At 43.7% G+C, this 20990-nt stretch overlaps 1 protein-coding gene across 1 annotated transcript in view; it reads right to left on the bottom strand.

Moving 5' to 3' along the window:
* The window catches only part of ADAM12 (ADAM metallopeptidase domain 12), a 189041-nt gene that overhangs the window by 39659 nt on the left and 128392 nt on the right, over nucleotides 1–20990 (bottom strand). Inside the window, exons 8-11 of the mRNA XM_058811008.1 lie at nucleotides 20208–20279; nucleotides 18552–18721; nucleotides 16530–16614; nucleotides 11643–11791 (exon numbers count right to left, since the gene is read on the bottom strand). Coding sequence (XP_058666991.1) covers nucleotides 11643–11791; nucleotides 16530–16614; nucleotides 18552–18721; nucleotides 20208–20279 — 476 coding nt within the window. The remainder of the gene's footprint in view (nucleotides 1–11642; nucleotides 11792–16529; nucleotides 16615–18551; nucleotides 18722–20207; nucleotides 20280–20990) is intronic.

Below are 20990 nucleotides of genomic sequence, written 5' to 3' on the forward strand. Positions count from 1 at the left end.
GAAAAGCAGGATGCAGACACCCTGTGCCTGCCAGCAGTGAAGGAAAATCTGGATAAGGAGCACAGGCAGAGTGCCCCGAGTTTAAATTCTGTCACACAAAACACAAAATCCTCAGCATGTGACGAGCAAATAAAGACAAATGGTCCAAACCAGTGCTGGAGATCAGCTTCCTGCTGATTTCTGATTAGGGAAAAGGTGCTTTGGTTAGCTCCCAACATGATTTTACAATCTGCTTTTGTTCCAGGCTGTTACATTCTAATTTTCTCCCTTGAAAAACCTTGGAATTGATTTTTTTTTTTTCCCATAGGCCAGGAGCAGACAGGGATGAAAAAAAGAAATTATCTGATTTTGGGAATCAGATTGATGGAAAGACCAGTCATAAAGATGGTGCTCAGGAGATGGATTTGGGTGAGCTTGGACATCAGGTGAGCAGATCAAATGACACCAAGTTAAGGGAAATGGACCCAAAATAGGGCTAAACCAAACCAGGAGAAACCCAGGCCAGGGAGAAGGGATTTCATAGGAAATCTTGAGTTGGAAGGGACCCACAAGAACCCCTCTGGCACAGACAAACCCCAAGGATCAGATCTCTGGATGGAGAAGCTGTTCCGTGGGAAGAGCAGGAGCACAGAATGAAGTGCACGGAAATGCCACTGGGTGAGATGGGGGTGCTGGAGAAAAGAATCTGAGCCTGCAAAAAGCTGGGAATAATAAATATCTGGGGGACAGGATCATATTGATTTCACTTAGCATCTGTACTGCCCGGGCTCTTAATAAATCAGGACTCCAAGACAGCAGGATCATGGCTCAATTTCTTGGTCTTTGGGAAGATCCAAAGGAAAGATGTGAGGAAAAACAGTGCCAGAAATTAGTCTGAATTTCCCCAGAATTCCCACCTTCCCTTCTTCTGCTCTGAGAAAAAAGCTCTTTATGCCATATCACCTAAAACTCCTCAGATGAGGGGAAATGGAATTCTTAAAAAAATCCTAAATATATAACATAGATATATATAAAATCCTAAATATATATACCTTGTAATATAATTATAAATATATCCTTACTGTTATATAAATATATGACAAAGAATCCTTTTTTCTACCTTCCCCTTTCTTTTTCACAGAGGTGGAACAAACAAAAATTAGCAGCCACGTTGTATTTATTTCATTTTAAGCCATGAGGACAGGATGGATCCAGCCATGATCCAAGACTTAGGGATCCTTGATGAGCAAATAAAAATTTCACTCATAGGAATTAAAGGCTTTTGATAAATCTAAAAAAAAAAAAAAACACAAAAACATATGGGTCCTGATGAAATCCTGGCTTTATTGAAGCCCATGGGAGTTTTCATCCCAGTTCTGGATTTCTCACCTGGTGGTGGTTGGCTGCCAGAGGGGGAGATGAACACAATTTCCATGCTGAAAGAGGCCACAGAAAGGCTCTCCAGGACACCAAAGTTATTTCACCTGTTCATTTTTAGTGCCTTTACTCTAAAATAGATGGTTTCTTATCTTAACCCACCACTGGGGCTGCATCATCCATTTACAAAGGCTGAAGTGGAGCCTCCCTGCATTGCTGCCACCAGGAAAACGTGCCCAGCCCTCCCTGGCAGGCTTTGACATCAGAAAAGATCAGGAATGACTTTGCAGGAAGGAATTGTCAGGGTAAAATTTCCAGCATTTTGCAGGCACAAAGGGCTCTGTGATTCCCATGCCAACTGTGGCAAATGCAGCTGTGGGCACCAGTTAATTACAGGATTCAGCCTTGCAGGTCCACAGCAGCTCCTCCAAGTGCTCCTGGGCACAAAACACATGTTCAAAAAGGAGCTTGCATGGGACCTGAAGGATTTGCCCTTTAAGGTATGTTCCCATTTCCAAGCCAGGAATTTGGAATTCATTAACACCAATTAAAACTGGACACTGGGTGCTTAATTCTCCCTGCACTGCTCTGCAGATTTATCCCCGCAGGTTGAAAAGTTTGGGGTTTGTTTTTATTTTTTCTTTTTCTTTTGATGAAGCAGCCAAGATAAAGGGAGATGTCCTGATATGATTTGTTCTCGTGGGTCATGGCAATAGCAGCACTGCAGGAGAAGGATGTCCCTCTCAGAGCTATATTTCCTATGGATATTACAGCAACAAGACAAAAGGCAGCTCAGCTCTCTCATCCCAGCATCCAGGCCAGGAAAAGTGGATACATCTCGTGGCAGAAACCCCTGCTTGTCCTTAAGTATCTGCTATAAATAATCACACCAGGAGTAAAATGTGCTTTCATTGGAGAAGTCACCTCTCTCCTTGTCAGCTCCATTTACAGCAAAGTCATGCTGTCAATCTGAGAGTTCTCCTTCAGAGTACACCAGCAAAGCCAATTATTTTCCCTCCTAACAGCACATCTACTGAAATGGGAAAGACTAAACTAAATAAAAAGCAATTATCCTTTTTCTTTTTCTGTGTGCTAATTGTTAACAGAGACCCACTCCTGCAAAGGGCTGGGAAAAATTAAATGGATTTCAACCAACGCTACTAATTCTTCAACACAGATCTTATTTATCACAAAAATTAAATATATCTGCCAGACATGGAAATTATTAACAAAAAAAAAAGAAGGCCAAATTCTCTGCAGACGTGAGGCTATTTGGAGTGAAGGGAAAGACTGACATAAATCTATTCTGTAATCTCGTGGCTGTTTCCTACTAAAGGAAGGACCAGAATGCAATGTGCTAAATTACTGGGGCAGAGGGATATGTTGCTTAAGGATTTTTTTCAAAAAAACAAAGCAGTTGCACTGCTGGCACAACAGACCTAGCTCTGTCACAAGTAATTTATTACATCAGTGTATCAACTTTATTAAAAAAAAAGACAACAAAGAAGTCTGTCTTTGTGCCGAGCTCAGCTCACACTGGTTTGGGAACATAAACAGCTTCAGAGTTTAATTAGAAACTGTTTACATCTGAAAGATAATTTCATTTTCCTCAAATTGTAACAGAGGTAATTCCAGATAGTTCTGCTGACTCCAGAGTTTAATGGCTCTGAGCTGCCAGACAGAAAAATGCAAAGTGAGGTCTGAACAGCTGAAAACCCACTGAGAGGGGTCAGGGAATTCTGTGCTAACTACTAATGCTTTGATTATCTAACATTTAACAGCTCTGCAGCTCCAAGATGCTGCAAGATGTCTACAAAAAAAAAACCCAATCCATAGACTGAAGTGTCCTTTCCCACACTCTGTTTCTGATTTCTTTCCCATTTCACCCTGACCTTTTGTCTTTTTTTTAAGCTTTATTTATTTGGGTTTTTTTTTTTTAAATCTGGAGAAGTGCTGGAAAAAGTGTTTTTCCCTTCAAGTGGATTCTGTTTTCATGGCAAACCTGGCTGTGTGCTGGAAATCTCTGGAGGGTGGATTTTCACATCTGGAGACTCCAGTTCAGCCTTTGAATGACCAAAATGAGGGTGACCTTATGTTCTGCTTCCTTGAGATCATTTTTCAAAAAGGAGAAAAGTGACTGAAACTAATTCTTAATACAACAAATGGCACAAGTGATTAGTACTTTCCCAACTTGACCTTAAGATGTTTCCACTATGTTCTATTTATTTAACTACATGTTTATAAAGTAGTTAAATAAATATTTTTTTTCCCGTGGCAGTTCAAAAACCAAACAAAAGCAGATGACAAAATAAGAAGGCTCCTCAGAAAACTCAGAAGACCCAAACCCACTGAGCCCAGAAGCTCTCCAAGATGCAAATATTCACTTGTGCAGTGTAAAATCAGCATTGCTGCCACTGCCCTGCTTCTGATGTGCAGCCCTAAAGCTCATTAATGGTAATGAGGGAAGCACAGGGGAGCACAGACCTCCAGCACCATCCAAGGACAGCACTGGGAGCACTTTAATCACGGGGTGCTGCTCCCCCAGACACTGCCCTGGTGGGGAATGAAGGAGCTGCTGATCCCCTCAGCCTGGGCCATCCCTGCTGCTCCTCCAGCCCAGTTCTCCTGGGCAGCCAGGCTGGAGAAATCTCCTTCATGTACACCCTCCTGCACTCCTGGGCAGCCAGGCACATCCCTGGGGAATCCTTTCATGTACACCCCCCTGCCTCCACAAACCTTGTTCTTCATTCGGGGAGCTCCCATCACCTGGATTGTCACCTCTCTCCCAGAAATGCTGCTCCAGCTCACCAGAGGTGGAAGCAAACAGCAGCACAGGAGCAAAGCAGGTTGGGGTTTGGGTGCAGAGGCCAATTTCTCTTCTCAAACCCATAATTCCACCACAAATATCAGCTGGTTTTTGGACAGAAACCCTGATACAGTTCACACACCTGTGACCTAACAATTAAGGAATATTCACTAATCCAGGTTGTGACACCTCAGTGGCTCTGGGTGATGCCTCAGGTTTGGCTTTTCAATGTTTCACATTCTGTGCTGCTTTAGTGTGTGGGGCTGGGCTCACATCAGGGATGCTGAGCTCTGTGCACAGAGCAGGGACACAAAACAATTCCTGCTCCAGCTGGGCACCAAGGACAAATGACCCAAATCTCAGCCCAGGAGCACAAACCCCGTGGGCTGCAGAGAGAAAAACAAGCAGGGTGGGACTGCAGGGCTAAAGCTGGAATGGGACAATGAACTGCAAGGTGCAAATGGAGCAGAGCTGATCCCAGGGACAGAGCCCGTGCCCGGCCGTGCATTTTGGGGCCATTTTGGTTCATCCTGGGTGCAGCCCTGGCTGGGCTCTGGTGCTGCCCAAGGTGGATCCATGGAGGAGATGCTGTGAATAAATCCCTGCTTTATTCTGGAGCTCCGTCCAGCCTCTGCTCTAGGGCAGCCTGCACAAGGCATCACAGGGAATATTCCAGATGCATCCTTGGAGTCCAGGAGTTTGGGAAGAGGGAGTTCTGTTGCTGGACTCCGCAATTACAGCTGCTCCTGAATGCCAAAGCTGCTGCCAGCCCTGTCCTTGCACTGAGCACAAACTCCAGAGAAATCTTCAAAGTCTGAGCCCTTACACCAGGAAAATCAGCAAGACCTTCCAGAGTATGGAACAAGCAGGAAGAAAAAACAAATAAAAGCTATTTTAGATGTCCCTGATAATCTATTTGCTACCACAGAAGCTGTCAATAGAGGGGAGCTAATAAAACCAGCTTTTCCTTGCCAGCAGAAATGGGTGTTTACTTATAAAAAAAGCACAAACTAAAGTGTGATATACCCCTTCATTGAAGGTAGCACACAAAAGCAAAGCATCACATGAACTCCTCCTCACTTGCAGCAGAGCTGCCTTTCAAGGATAATTCTCCCAGATCCCACAGCACAGGAATTGGCCTCTGAATATCAAATGTTTCCCGAGCTCATCCAGGGATGCCTGGATCACTCTACAGCAGATTCATGGCCCAGCTCCTCCCCAGGGAGGCAAACAGGAATGTTCACATTTGCTGCAGCTCCTGTGCAGCTCTTGGTGTCACTTGGAGCTCCCCACACACATCTGCTACTGCTGCTCAGGAAAAAGCCACTCTGTTTCCACTTAAATATTTTATCTCACCTTAATTACTGCTGATGTACTCAGTGCTCAGTGCAGAATATCTAATTGCTCCTGGAGGGAATTAAAACCCAGTAAGTGCTCAGGCTCTTTTTCAGTGGTACCTGGAAGAAGCCCACCTGATGGTCCTTCCCATGGTTAATTTTCCCCCATTTCTCCTCAGCAGTGCTTAATTGGAGTAATTAGTTTAATTTGGGATTGTCACTCAGCTGAGTCTTAACAGATCCCCCTTGCTCTCACTCTCATTCACAAATAGGCAGCTTCCCATTGTCTCCCTGCTTTAATTCTAACATAAAGGTTTGAATTTTACTTAAAACTTTACTGATAACAGCAGGATTTTTTTTGGAGACTGCTTAGAAAAATGTCTTCTCCAAATTACAGCAGTAAATTAACCCATATTTTTCTATATATGATTTCTACTCTATGTTCTTTCTGGGCTCCTAATTGGTTTCCACCCCCAGACCCTACCTCCAAAAACTCAACAATTAAAGTGAAATTTTGTACTGAAAGGCAGTTACTCAAAATTAGCTGTTCTTTTTTTCCCTGTGAGGCACCATTCCATAAAAATCCTCTGAAATAATACTCTATAGCTCAGAGGTTAAATTGATCTCATTTCTCCTTTTTTTCTATTTATGGTCATCACTACACAAAACAGGAATTTCCACCAGCAATGTCACAGCCCAAGCCCCACTTCCCTGTAACACTTACAATCATATTTATCTGAGTAAATTCAATTTAAAATCTGAGAGAGAAACAGAGTGACTTTAAATCCTAGCTGTGAAAATTGGAAATGGGAACACAAGATTGAAGATAAGAACAGGGGAGAAAAAATGCAGGCAGAGGGATTCAGTTCATTCTTGACTTTTGAAAAGGATCATCACACAGAAGGAACAGGACAAAGGGAGTTGTTGTGAGGGAAGGATCCCAAAGAAGCTGCTTCCTCCTTCCTGTGTGTCATCAAGGGGTGGAAATCAGAATATGCCTTGGAAAAGAGGAAAGCCAGGTCTGCTGGGGGTCTAGACTAAAATAAAAGTTTCCCAAGAGATGTTCTTTCATTCAGAAATTTGTTAAGCAGATATCAATAGCCATGCTCTCTCACACATCAGATTTTCCACTTCTTGAATATCTACACTCATTACATGTCCTGAAACAATAGCCCACACAGAATTTATATTTTCCTGAGTATTTCAAATTATTTTGCATTTATTTAATCTTTTCTCCATCATGGGCTTCGAGGAGAACCTTCCAGATGAATGTGAGGTGTTCCATCTCATAATAAATGTACAGAGAAGCAATGGGGTGTGGGGCAGTGGGACAGACCTGAGAAAATCTCCACCATTCCCATACCCAGGTGCAAGGGGGACTGGAGGGCAACATCCCAAAGCAGCCCTTTCCCCATTTTCCACCAGCCTGTGTGTGTGGGAAGGCAAAGAGAGATGGAACAAATGGCTCTGTCCTGGTCACCATCTCCATCAGCCCTGGCTGGGATGATCCAGCAACAAAAAATGAACGTGGGAAGAGAAAATGCTTCCACCATGGGCCAGTGAAAATGGATTTGACAAAATTTAAATAAAATAAAAATTTAATATTGGGCATCCCAAAGGGAAAAGGGTATTTGGTTACTGCAGGTGTGGGCATCCCAAAGAGAAAAGGGTATTTTGTTATTGTAGTATTGGGCATCCCAAAGGGAAAAGGGTATTTTGTTATTGAAGATATTGGGCATCCCAAAGGGAAAAGGGTATTTGGTTACTGCAGGAATTGGGCATCCCAAAGGGAAAAGGGTATTTTGTTATTGCAGATATTGGGCATCCCAAAGGGAAAAGGGTATTTTGTTATTGAAGATACTGGGCATCCCAAAGGAAAAAGGGTATTTTGTTATTGTAGTACTGGGCATCCCAAAGGGAAAAGGGTATTTTGTTATTGCAGGAATTGAGCATCCCAAAGGGAAAAGGGTATTTTGTTATTGAAGATATTGGGCATCCCAAAGGGAAAAGGGTATTTTGTTATTGAAGATATTGAGCATCCCAAAGGGAAAAGGGTATTTTGTTATTGTAGTACTGGGCATCCCAAAGGGAAAAGGGTATTTTGTTATTGCAGGAATTGAGCATCCCAAAGGGAAAAGGGTATTTTGTTATTGTAGTATTGGGCATCCCAAAGGGAAAAGGGTATTTTGTTATTGCAGGAATTGAGCATCCCAAAGGGAAAAGGGTATTTTGCTATTGCAGTGCTGGGCATCCCAAAGGGAAAAGGGTGTTTTGTTATTGCAGGAATTGGGCATCCCAAAGGGAAAACCCAACTGTAGGATGAGCATCTGAATGGGTGAAACTGCCCATCCTGGGAGGATTCCTGCTCTCATTAACCTCACAGGAAGAGGAAATGGAAAGGGATCAGGGAGCACTCCCTGTGGGAGGGAGGGAAGAGCAGATTTCCCCGCAGCCAAGTTCCCTGTGTGGGGCTCAGAGCACAGCACTCAAGGACACAGCAAAGTGGGACAGGGGAAGTTCAGCGTTTGAGTTTTCAGGAAGGGAGAACACCAACTCTCAAAACTTTGCTTCCCTTAAGGCTGCAAAAAAATCTCAGACATATCTGAAGTCAATATTTCAACTTCTTAGTGGGAGCTCACCCAGTTTCAAACCCCATGGAGAGCCCTGTGCTCAATTTTGATGAAGTAAAAATTTGTGTAAAAACTGCATTTCCAGAATTATTAAATAAACAAGCGCTGCTAATGGGCAGCATTCTGCTCTGCATAAATTCTGCTCACATTTACAGGGGTATAAATCCAGCCCAATGCCTTGGGCTGCACCAGAACAACTCCTGGGTATTTATCTGCCTGGCAGGAGGAATATTTTCACTCCTAAGAGGGGACACTTTAGGGAGATATTTGGAAAAAAAGTGTAATACTGAAGTGGCCTCACTGGCTCAGCCCAGTCCCTTAGTTTCCAGATAATAAGATCTCAGTAAAAAGATTCACAAATCTCTCCAATTTTCCTTCTTTGGCACTTGCAACTGTCCATGTACAAGACAATTTAAAAAACTAGAGGAATATCATTACCATAGATGCATAAAAAAATGTGTATTAAATATTCCTTACTGATATGATTAGTATCAATATTAAATATATTAAAATATTAACAGTCTGTTTTATAAAATATTACTTTCAGTACTAAATATTCCTTATTGATAGTATTTTATAGGAACCACTCCTGTTTCTACAGAAGGATTTATGTGATTTTCATAGCAGATATTTGAATCTCTCCAAGTCCTGTATTGACACAAATTTGTGGGGTTTTGTGCACGATTCCATGTTAAGAAAAAATACATTTTGCTAAAGTAGTGGGTCTTTAGACATTTGTAGCTCACACACAACCGGTGCTCATCTTGCTGGTATCTTTTAAGAATAAAAACTATAGGAAGCTGATTAAAGCATGGATCCAACAGAGTTTAAATTCCACCCTGATCCCTGGAGGTTTTTTCCCACCAAGACAAAATTTCAAGACCTCTTCAAAGACTGAAACAGAGGAACTGAATGAAATTACAATAATTGATGAAATCCCTTTTAAGTCAACAGCCTTAAAACATTTCCTTTTGTGCACAACCACACCAGTGACTCCAAAGTGAAATTCACTGAGACCTTTCTGCCATAACTTGGTATTTCCTGTTTTTGTAGACATCAGATAAGGACTTCTCAGTGCTTTTTACACTAACTTCAGTTAGATTTTTCTTTATTCCACTCATTAAATCTACCTTAAACCAATTAGCAAAGCACAGAGGCAGTGCAGTGAGTACACTGAGAGCAGGCTGTCTCTCTAAATTGACATGGGATTCTCTTAGCTTTGATTTTTTGGCTATTTCCAGAGTGCATTTGAGATAAGGAACATTCATTTGGCCTTTCCTTAACAGAGAAACACTTCCAGAGAGGAAAACTTTCCAGTGTTCTTTCAATAATGGTGCTCAGGGGAATATTGCTATTGGCGAGACACGTTGGGTAATTAACTGTTCAAAGTGTTAATTTGAAATGGGTGAGAGGCAGCTTGGCTCAAGGCATGGAATGTTCTCCAGGAATATCTGTCACAGATTGACAGCCTGGTGTGGAGATAAAGCCTGGGGCTGTAAACCCAAAGCTGAGGTTTCCATTTCTGAATCAATAATCAGTGCAAGCAATCAGCACAGCTCCTCCTCAGGCACCAGCTGAATGCAGAGTTTGGTGAAAACCCAAAGAGGGGGATGTGAAAATCCCCCAAAGCTTCAACCTGGGAGGTTCTGCAGGAACCCCAGTGGGGGAGCTGAGCTCCTTGGGATGGGGAATGGGATCCCCAACTCCTCCTGTGCTGAGGAACCCTGCGTGGGCACAGCCCTGCTCTGAGCCAGCGCACGCCCAGCGCCTGGACTGGCACATGCAGCACCCAGGACAGGGTCAGACACCCCCCAGGACTCCAGGGTGAAAGAGGAATGAACAAGGAGCTCTTTAATGTCCCTCTCACCACATGAGTTCAGAAAGTGCCCAGAAATCTCTGTCCTGAGAGCACCCCTGTGTTTATTGCAATAAACATCTGGGTGCAGAACCAGTAACTCAGCTGAGCTGGCAGAAAATGGAATGTTTCCTTGAGGAACTGAGCCCAACCCAGTGCCCAGCTCACAGCCCAGCTCAGCCCAGAGCCCTGTCCCGTGTCCTTCTGTGTGTGACAGAGCCCTGACCAGTGCAGGATGTATTCCAAGGGGATGATTACCACCCATTGTCTCACAAGAGCTCAGTTATTTTTCTTTCCCAGACTGCAGAAATCCCTCTCGTTCTCCCCCACTCTCACAACTCTTTTGTTTGTGTCTCAGCTTGCTGTGCTTGGCCCCTGGCCACAGCCCTGATTCCTGCCCTGGTGGATGGAGGGTGACAGCTTTGCCTTTGAAGGAGTTCCAAGGCTGCTGTTGGGCTGAGCAGCAGGGAACAGCCCTGCCCAACCCTCCCTGGCCTCTCCCACATTGCTCCCCTTCCTTCCCAGAAACCTGCAGTCCTGGAAAAGGCACAGGGGGGGCTGATCACAGTTCCCAGAAGAGGTTTTTAAGCAACAGATGAACTTTAGGCACACAGAGAGAACACAGGAGCTGGAAGGGACATCAGAGAACATCCAGAGCATCCTCTTGTCCTAAGGCACATCCAGCTGTACCTACACTGCTGGCAGCTATTTGCCTCACTGGTTCTTGCTGGATTCCAGTCACAGGCAGTTTAATTGGCAAATCTTACTTGAATTTAATCCTTTCAGTCCTAGCCTGAACACGGACACGGAGAACTCATTCCTCATATCCTTCAGTTTCAACAGGCACTTAAAATACATCCCTGCAAGCAGTGACAGCTCACTCTGCCCAGGGTGCCTGACATTCCAGTGTCTACAGAACACTCTTGTGCTTGGCACAGTGCCCTTGCCAGCAGCAGAGCCCCCCTCAGCTCTGACAGGGAACCAGGGAATTTCCTGAGCTGGAAGGGACCCACCAGGATCACTGAGTGCAGCTGCTGGCCCTGCACCCACAGGAGTGACCACAGGTTCACTGGTTCTTATTTCCCACATTTCTAATCTCTTTTCTTGGAAGATCTCCCTCTGGACACAGAACAGCCTTAATCCCACTGACCTGACAGATTTCATTTTCTCATGAGCTGAAAGTGCTCACAACTTGCAACAAAGGTTTGTGCAGAACTAAAACCTGCTCTGCACAAGACAAAGAGTTTGCAGAGAGCCTGAGAGTGCATTTCCTGCATTACTGAATTTCCTACCCACTCATCTCAGCCTTGGCTCATTTCCTACTGTGACTGATGCTCAGCTGGCAAGATGAGAGGAGGTGAAATTCTGATTTAACACTTGCAACACAGTTTGTTTGGCTCTGGATTGTTTTTCTGTTTTTTTTTTTTAATTACCCAGTTTCTTACAGCACTTTTGTCTCTCACACTGTTAACCTGGAAATAGAAACGTGCAATAGTACACATGCTCTGATAACATTTAATTTTTTCAGCTTGAGGAGGATAACCGCAAGATTTAACAGGTGATGAAAAACCTTTTGTGTCTTTTTTTGTACCTTTGAATGTTCCTGAGGCACAAATGAAGGCACAGCTGTCCCAGTGTAGCTGTAGGCTGGCACTTACCCAGTGGAGGGGTTCATGATGCAGCCCCCTTTGTCAGTGGAAGCTCTGCAGCTGCAGCCCCTCTCCAGGGTGTCGTGATTCATGCCAAAGTTGTGCCCCAGCTCGTGAGCCAGCGTCACTGCTGCACCCAGAGGGTTTTCTGAGTGATCCTTCAAAACAAAAACCCACAGGAGAACCAGTCAGCTCAGCACACAAACCCGGCTCAAGGCACACATTCCCCCTCCAAGGTCCCATTGCCTGTCCTTTGAAATGGTTTATAAGTTTTACTCTGTTGTAAAATAAACTCAATTTTAAATTCATCCTTGTGGGGATTTCAGGACAGCCTTTCTGGCCACCCAGTTTCCCCATCAGACATTTGAAACCATTGAGCAGCTGTGAACATCTCTTTACTGGGGCTTAACATTCTGCTGTTCAAGGAACCCCCCAAAGCCCCAGGTGCCCCAGGTGGCAGAGAGAGCTCACCAGACACGGAGTGTTGGAAAGGGCAATAATTTATGGGTGAGGATGAGTGTGGTGAGGGACAAGTTAAGGAGGCAAATTAAAAATGCAGCCAGAGATTTCACTCAGTGTATTTAATCTGCTTCAGACTGTTTCGATAATATCAGAATGTTCAAGATTTCACAAACCTTTTAAGAAAAACCAAGAACCTTTAAAAATCTCCTTTTTAAAATGAAAGGCCAGAGCAAGCCAAAATCTTTCATGGCCTCTTATTAACCTATAAATACTCTAAATGTTGAAAGTGTCAGTTTGAAATTTTAACACTAATCCACGTTTAAATGCTGATTGTTGGGACAATAATTTCTGAGAAATTCACTGCATGATTTGGTTACGGGCTGCTGATCAGAATGATGTTTTGGCTTAACCACAAGGAAGAGACCTTTCCACACTGATCATTTTCCTTGAGGGAAAAAAAAATCCACTACACTTGTAAGAAAGCTTTCCCTGAAGGCATAAACATGTAATATAAATGCATGATCCACTATTTATCAGTCAGTAAATGGAATTACTGTGTGCAGCTGCCTGCTCTAGAAGCTTGCATGAATATATTCACTTTAAATAACTCTTTCAGCATCATCTAAGCCAAATTCCAGACTAAAAAGTGAAAGGTAGAACTGTCTAAAACATTATCTGTGTACTAATGGAGGCCTTAATACACGACTTGGGGTAGATTTAAGAGTTTCTTCTTTCATCTGTCTGGGCCAATATTTTTAGTAAATCATTTCTCAAGCAGCAAACAAAATCAAGAAGAGAATACAGTCATTCTAAAAAAGTCAAAATGTTCCTTCTGTAATTGGAATCAACTCAAAAGAATTTTATCTGTTCACAAAATGTCTCTTCTTTTAAAAAAATCCTGAATTTTAAAATCTTGATATAAAAATCTTGTGACAGGCAGTTTGTGTGCAGTTTGTCCTGCTCAACACCCACATAATGAGATATCTTATCTAGATACTGGTCTGATACAGATGGGTTTATCTTTGTGCACACAGTAATTGATGGAATACTTAGAGAATTCAGTGTAATTGAACCTGATGTCACAAAAAGAGCACAACCTCTCACTCAAATGGGAAAAAAAATGCAGGGCTGAAGATTAGGAAACCAGCAAAATAATTCCATATAATTTACCACTGAGTCACTGGATGATGCCCTGAAACTCAGGCTATCTGGTCAAGGCAGAAACTCCTCACTGAGCTACAGACACCCAGCAAATTAAGCTCAGACTTTCTTTATATTTCCAGTGTCTCCTCCACTGACTGCGCAGTGATTATATTTCTCTGAATACTCTGAAGCTGTCAACTAAAACTAAAACCAAGGATTCACACAGTCCACTCCAGAAGTGGAGCAATAAATGATGTGAAATGCAATTTGGGACTTGAAAAGGCAAACAATTATTGCAGCCCATGCGGTTCTCATTACTTGCTCAGATCCACTTGGAATGCAATTTTATCAGCTTCTAGAGAGGGTTTGCAGAAGGAGGAATGTGATGCCTCAGCAAAAGAGGTTATTTGAAGACAGCATAAATGAAGATTATCAAAACAAACAGTGACATGTTCCATTTGATACTGAGGCCGCTTAAGAATCACAAGGACTAAAGAAATGAATAGCAATGTGACTTTGATTTATTCCACCAGGGTCCTTCAAAGTTAACTTGAGCAGTAAAAGTCATTACCAAACACATTTCACAACCACTGAATAAGCAACCATCTACTGTTAAGGCATTATAAGCTGTTGCACAAAACATGCAGCTGCTTTCAGCTGAATTCTGCTTCATTCCACTGGGATTTCAATCAAACCCTAATCATTAAATGCTGTCACCTACAGCTCCACCAGGCAAATGCCCTGCTTGCTCCTGGTATATTCAGCATGTTCACTCTGTTCATGGAGTCACAGAATGGTTTGAATTGGAAGGGAGCTTAAAAATTATCCAGTCCCAGCTCAATTTCCACTGTCCCAGGTGCTCCAAGCCCCATCCAACCTGGCCTTGGGCACTTCCAGGGATCCAGGGCAGCCACAGCTGCTCTGGGCACCCTCACAGAGGACAATTTCCTCCTAATATCCCATTTAAATCTCTCCTCTGTAAGTTTAAAACCCTTCTCCCATCATTGTCTGCCCAGATAAAAAGTCCCTTTCCTTTTCTCTCAGAAATATTTTACTTTTAAATCCATGAATTCAGTGGGCAACCTTTGGAAACAGAAGAATGAAGACTGAATCACGTCAAAGACTTGCTTTAATGTCAACTTCTCTTTGGTTTTTCTGTGACACTACAGAAACTTCACAGGGAAATGAAATGATAAAGGTCTTGTTAAAGCTCCTCACACTCACATGGCTGCTCTCCCTGCTTTGAGTTCCTCTGAAAATTAATGGCAGACAGGGTGTCACCCACTGAGAGAGCTCAGCCCTATAGAAAAGAGACAGGCAGGCTCCCAGGGAGGCATGACAGAGGAATTTAGATCATAAAGCAGAGCTGACTAACTGCAGAAAGAAGCAGGAAAATCACATCAGACAAGAGTCACTCCAGATTTTGTATTCAAATGTCATTTCTGACGCAGTCTCTCGTTGTCTTTTCTTCCAGAACAGGTTTTAGAGTGTGGGAGCTTTTGGTGTTGAGGGCTGGGGGTGGGATGGATGAGAAATTGGCTGAATTATGAGGTTGGCCAAATGTTCATTTGTGCAGTGCTGAGACACCTGAGCCCTGACCTTCCCAGGCTGAGGGTGATTCATTCTTTACAGAATCACAGAATCTTTTAGGGTGGAAAAGACCTTTAAGACCATGGAGTCCAACCATTCCCAGCACTGCCAAGGCCACCACTGCCCTATGTCCCCAAGTGCCACCTCCAGAGGGCATTTAAATCCTTCCAGAGATGGGGACTCCACTCCTTTCCTGGGCAGCTGTGCCAATATATATAAATATATTAAATATAAAAATAAAAATAAAACATAAATATATATATATAAATACAGGTACCAATATATATAAATATATCTATCTGTGCCTGAATCTGCTTTTTCTAACTCAGGGCATGGTTGGGCAGCTGCACTTTTGGGTTTTGGGGTGAGTGTTTGCTTCATTTGGATTTGGCTCCTTTTTGAGGATTTGCTTAAAGAGCTGGAGAACGTTTCTGATTATTCTGTACAAGTTTCAAGTTAATTTGCACCTCAAAAGCTTAAATTCACTGAATCTCTGGGTAACATCCTGCTCCCCTTCACCACAGAAGCTTCAGCCTGGCCCAGGACTCATCCACAGAGCCTGGGTTTCTCCTGGACAGATAAATCAGTCCCCTCTCTATGAGAATGCTCTAAAGAAATGCTGATTCTTGTTTTCTTGTTACTGGAATGAACTATTAGTAATTATTTCTCTTTAAAATGACAGCTTCCAGAGCAAAGAGAACTGACTTGGCTGTAAATTACACTGTGGAGTATTTTAAATCTTATGCTAAAAATTAAAAGGACAGAAAGTCATCGTTAAGGGCATCTCTGACTGCAGATAAAGCCAAATGGCTGCAGGGCTGAGTCAAATGGGTAAAATGGGGCTCTCTGCCTCATCTGTGCCTTTACCAAGACTTGGGGGTGCACTGGGACACTCCTACAGCTCTTTCTTCCTTTTTTCCTTCCTTTTCCTTTTGTACCTCTCCCCCAGTGAATAATTGTTACAGACAGCAATTACAGACTCAGCTTCTCAAGCTACCAAGAGCCTGAAACCTTTATCTTTTCTACAACTTTGACACAACTTTTCCCAAATTATGTGATTTGACCGTTCTAGTTTAAAGCTTCTTCCCCCTGTCTTAGCACAAAGCACAGCAAAACTGAAATTTAAAAAAAGAAAAAATCAGAAAGAAAGTACATCAGAACTCCTTGCAGAGATTGGACAAGATGTTTGCTTGTGTGTTCACCATGTCTTGCATCTAACAACAACAATCATGCCCTGGGAGAGACTCAGCTGGAATAAATGCTGCCATTGTTTGTTCTCTCTGTCTGGCAGTGCAATAAAACCACTGCTGCAAAGATGGAAAATAATGCCTAACACAGGAAACTCTATAAATACAGAATAAAATCAATATAATAAAAGATTCAGGATAGACTGCTGCTGCCTGTAACACAAGTATACCCAAGTGTATAACAAATACATCTTCTGGTTCTCTTCCTCACAGCACCTCAGCACCTGGTTCAATAACAATTAGAGGAATAAACTCCTTGCAAAGAGGCCCTGCTATATTTTAACGCAATATTTTTGTTGTTTTCACTATGGCAACTATCACTTACAAGCAATCCGAACAACAGAGGGATGGAAAATGGGACAGATGGGGCAGGTTCAGGAGGCAGGAGTGCAGGGCTGGTGTGGTGTCCCCCCAGCTGGGCCAGTGAGAGTGGCTGAGAGCTTGCCCCACTTACCATGACGACCCCTCCAGACTGCTCTGCCGTGCACATGCTCATGATGGGAGCCATGCCAATGGTAGTGCCCTGGAAGTACACCCCGCTGCAGAGGGAGAGGAGACACAGAGCCGCCAGTCAGCGCCACGATACCCCCCTGTCCCCTCCAGCTCTGGGTTTCTGCCAGTCTCAAACACAGACCCCGCATCTGCCCCTCACATTGGCAGCTCTAAAGCAATGGAAAGCCCGGATGGGCTGCGCTGCCTCAGCTGAACTGAACCACGGTGCCCCAGCTCTTGGGGCACCCACTGCATCACCCCCATTGGGTCACCACAAATGAATCATCTGCACTGGATCACCCTCGATGGATCACTCCCAATGGATCATCCTCACTGGGTGACCCAAAATGGATCACCCTCATTGGGTCACCCCCAGTGGATCACTCCCAATAGGTCACCCCCAATGGATCACCTCCAATGGACAACCCTCATTGGATCACCCTAAATGGATCATCCCCACGGGATCATCCCCAATGAATCACTATCACTGGATCATCTTCATTGAATCACCCCCACTGGATCATCCCCAATTGATCACTCCCAATGGATCACCCTCACTGGATCACTCCCATTGGATCATCCCCAATGGATCATTACCATTGGATTATCCTCAATGGATCATCCCCATTGGATCTCCCTCGCTGGATCATCCCCAATAGATCACCCCCACTGGGATCTCTCCCAATGGATCATCCCCAATGGATCACTATCATTGGATTATCCTCAATGGATCATCCCCAATGGATCACTATCATTGGATTATCCTCAATGGATCATCCCCATTGGATCTCCCTCGCTGGATCACCCCCAATAGATCACCCCCACTGGGATCTCTCCCAATGGATCACCCTCACTGGATCATCCCCAGTGGATCATCCCCACTGGATCACCATCACTGGATATCCTCATTGGATCACTTCCACTGGATCATCCCCAATGGATCATCCCCACTGGATCACCCCCAAATGGATCATCCCCAATGAATGATCCCCTTGGATCACCCCCATTGGGTCACCTCCACCAGATCACCCCCACTGGATCACCCTCCTCAGCTTTCCCTGCTGCAACAGGACCCTTGTTCCCCTCCTCTGTCTCTGAGGCTGGGAACAGGAGCACAAGCACAGAGATGGTGTCTCTAACTCAAAGCAGGGTTATTGTGATGCAGGGGGAAGTTTATGTGCTGCTTGTGGTGATGCACAGCCTCGAGTGTAATAATTTCAAACAAAATGTTATTGTACATATAGAGCAATCAAATATCTCAGGGGGGACAGTTTGGAAAGGCTCAATTTATTCTTATTCAGGTAATGTAAGAAGTAAATAACTCCTTTTAATTACTGAGACATCAGTTGTGTTTATCTGCTCAGTATAAAGAATAGTCAATTGATCAAAACAATATCTATTCAACAAAGATGTGTTCCTCTTTCCTTTTTTTTGAGAGTGCTTTTACTTTTACAGAACCACAGACTGGTTTGGGTTGGCAGGGGCCTTTACTCAATTCCTTTACTCCAAGAAAAAGCAGCAGTGTAAAATATGTTAATGGTTTAATTTTTAAATCATGAATGCAAATGAATTGTCTAAATTAGACAGCATTTTCACACATACTGAGGTCTTTTCATTAAGAAATAGGCTTCACTTAGGGTCAGAGCAGGACTGCCTTTCCCAGTGACAATTTAGACTGAGGGCAGTTTGAATTGGTTGTAAATTCCCAGCCTGAGCATGCAGCAGCTGATTACAACCCCTGCTCTACAGGAGTTACAGACAGGCTCAGGACAGGCTTTGAGCACCAGGGATGGGAAAGGAAACTCACCTGGAGCACCTGCAGAGTGATCTTGTGTTTGATGCTTGCAGAGGGGAAAGGCAAACCCTCAGGAGCACAGATGCTCCTTCCAAGAGCTCAGCAGCTGGGGAAGGTCTCAGCACAGTATCCTGAAATCCCCCAAAACCCCCAAATCCTGGTGGGTACCAAATGCAGAGCTGAGCCTACCTGATGAGCTGGGCATTGTCGTGGGCTTTCCGAGGTAGGAGCTTGAGCTTCCTCCAGTCCAGGAACTCGTGCAGGCTGGTGAAGGGGTCCTGGGAGATGGAGCACTTGTCCATGTCATTCCACACCTCCACTCCCACCAGGGCCACTCGGATGTTCAGGGGCCTGTAGAACTGAGGAGAAGAGAAAAGTAGGAAATGTGTGTTTAAAAAATATTTCAGACTAGAATATTTCAACAAAAACATAACAATGAACCTTTGTTGTAGAGGTTAAAACAATTTCTTCTTCAGGGCAAAACACCTGACAGGACTCAGACAAAATATTTCCAAGACTCCCAAAAAAAGTTGTGACCCAACCCAATACTGATAAGACATTCAAAGAGATCCAGGGATTTCCTCCTGCTTCTCCCTGAACTCCCTGCCTGTGCCCTTCAGCTCTGAAGGAACCCCAGGCCATGGCAGATGAGTGTCCCAGGGCTGTCCCACCCCGGATTGCACAGATCCCATCCCAGAGGCAGAGGAACTGTGCTGTGGATCACAGTAACAGCTGAAAACCAGCCAGGCTCATCAAGCCTTGCACAGAGCAGATAAACCCAGTGATTTTAGCCATTTTCCCCCCAGAAAATGCCATTTTGCCTCAAGGGGGGGAGCCAGAGCAACATCAGCAGAGCCACGACAAGGTGAGAGAAACATGAGGGAGTCAGGGATTGATCAAGTCCAGATTTGCCTGACAGGCTGACAAAACACCCAGTAGATCTTTGTCTTGTTTCTATGCATTCCAGTCATTTGCAGAGCACCAGCGTTTGCTGAGCATAAATTAAGCATGAAACAAAAAATATATTACAATATGCAAAATTAATTTTGAGCAGGTAACATATAAACACCTGTCCTCTGGCAATAAGTCAGCAAGACAATTATGGACGAGGTGGAGGTGTCTTCAGCAGCTTGTTTTTAATCAGGAATGCTTCTCCTTGAGCTACTGCCCTTGAAGTATCACTTGATAAGTTCTCAGACAAATTAAGACACTCTCAGTTATAATTTCACTACTAGAGTCCTAATATTTTCTGGCCATTCAGCCCAACAAAAATAAACTCTAATTTGCTCAGAAACCACTCTAGAGGATTCTTTGCCTTTATTGTTTACTGTCATGGAATTATTTCAAGACCTAAAAAAATCCAGTCTATGTCTCTCTCTTATTGCTCTCACTCAGCCATCAAATCTGCTTCCTTATTTTTAATTCTACCATCTTCCTTGGATTACACATCTTATTAACTGTGTTTTCACAGGACTTTGTTGGCCTTACAGATGGACCTTCCCTTGTTGCTACAAATGACTTTGTTCTCCAAATTTCTCTTAAAAATAATCCTCTTTTTTTCTATAGGCTGTTCTCTAGGTGATTATCCCCACCCTCTTCCCTGGTGAATAAAATCCTAGGGCTAAATTGGGCTTTTTCTTGGGAATAGATCTTTACATCCCATATGCAGCAGGGCAGAGCTCATGGCTTTGTGTATCAAAAGGCAAATGAAAGGTTTAAATTTGCTTTTCCAGGAGCTTTGCTCTGAAATACTGTAGTACCAGCAAAGCTGCAGGGTTAGCTCCTTCAGCATCCTACAGAAAGTGTGAGAAGGTTGGGAAAGGGAAACAATCCTCATGTTCTTACCTTATCAACGTAGTTTGCAATTTCTATCAGCCTCTGCTTAATTTTTTCCACATCTTTGCCTTGTCTCTGAAACTTGGAATGCAAAGGATCAATGGATCAGCAGCACAAATGTCACAGAGTTTCCCCCCAAGAGCCAGCACATCAGGGATCTTTGGGAATTAGGGGGCAGCCAAAATCCACCAGCAGACTCCTGCTGGATCCACAGTGTGCCCCAAAGGAAACCCAGACTGTGGGGCAGGAGTTTGGTTCTCGTGAAAAGATTTTAAAATCTCCAAGTGTTACACAGGGGTCTTTTCAGGACAGATGTTTTGGGAAATAGTTCTTCTCTTTGCAGGTCTTGCAAAGAGTGATTGCAATTCTCTGAGTAGCAGTGTTCAAAGAGACAAAAAAAAGTTTAAAAAGGCAGCAAAATAATTCAAGCCAGGATTCAGATCTTTGCCATTCAGCTCAGTGGAACATTTTTACAGCCAGTGCTGGGTACTTTGAAGCTGCCTTTGCAACCCCTGAGGAAGGCAGTCGTGCTCCACGGAATGTGATGGCCAAGCACTGCTCCAGAATCCCTGACAGCCCCACTGAGGGCACTGGGAATGGCAGTGAGGACTTAACTTGCTAAAGGATTGAATATTTATTTGCCTCTTCTTCTATACTGACACAGTTATTTCAGAGTCAAACTCCTTCTGAGGTATTGCAAGAAATTTTACAACTGAGTATCACTGTTGTCCTATCGTAATAATTCCTTCCTTGCTCAGCCCTAATTAGGGAGGATGATTTACCTCAGAAAAC

The sequence above is a fragment of the Ammospiza caudacuta genome, chromosome 9 (assembly GCF_027887145.1).
Source record: "Ammospiza caudacuta isolate bAmmCau1 chromosome 9, bAmmCau1.pri, whole genome shotgun sequence".
Taxonomy (NCBI): Eukaryota; Metazoa; Chordata; class Aves; order Passeriformes; family Passerellidae; genus Ammospiza; species Ammospiza caudacuta.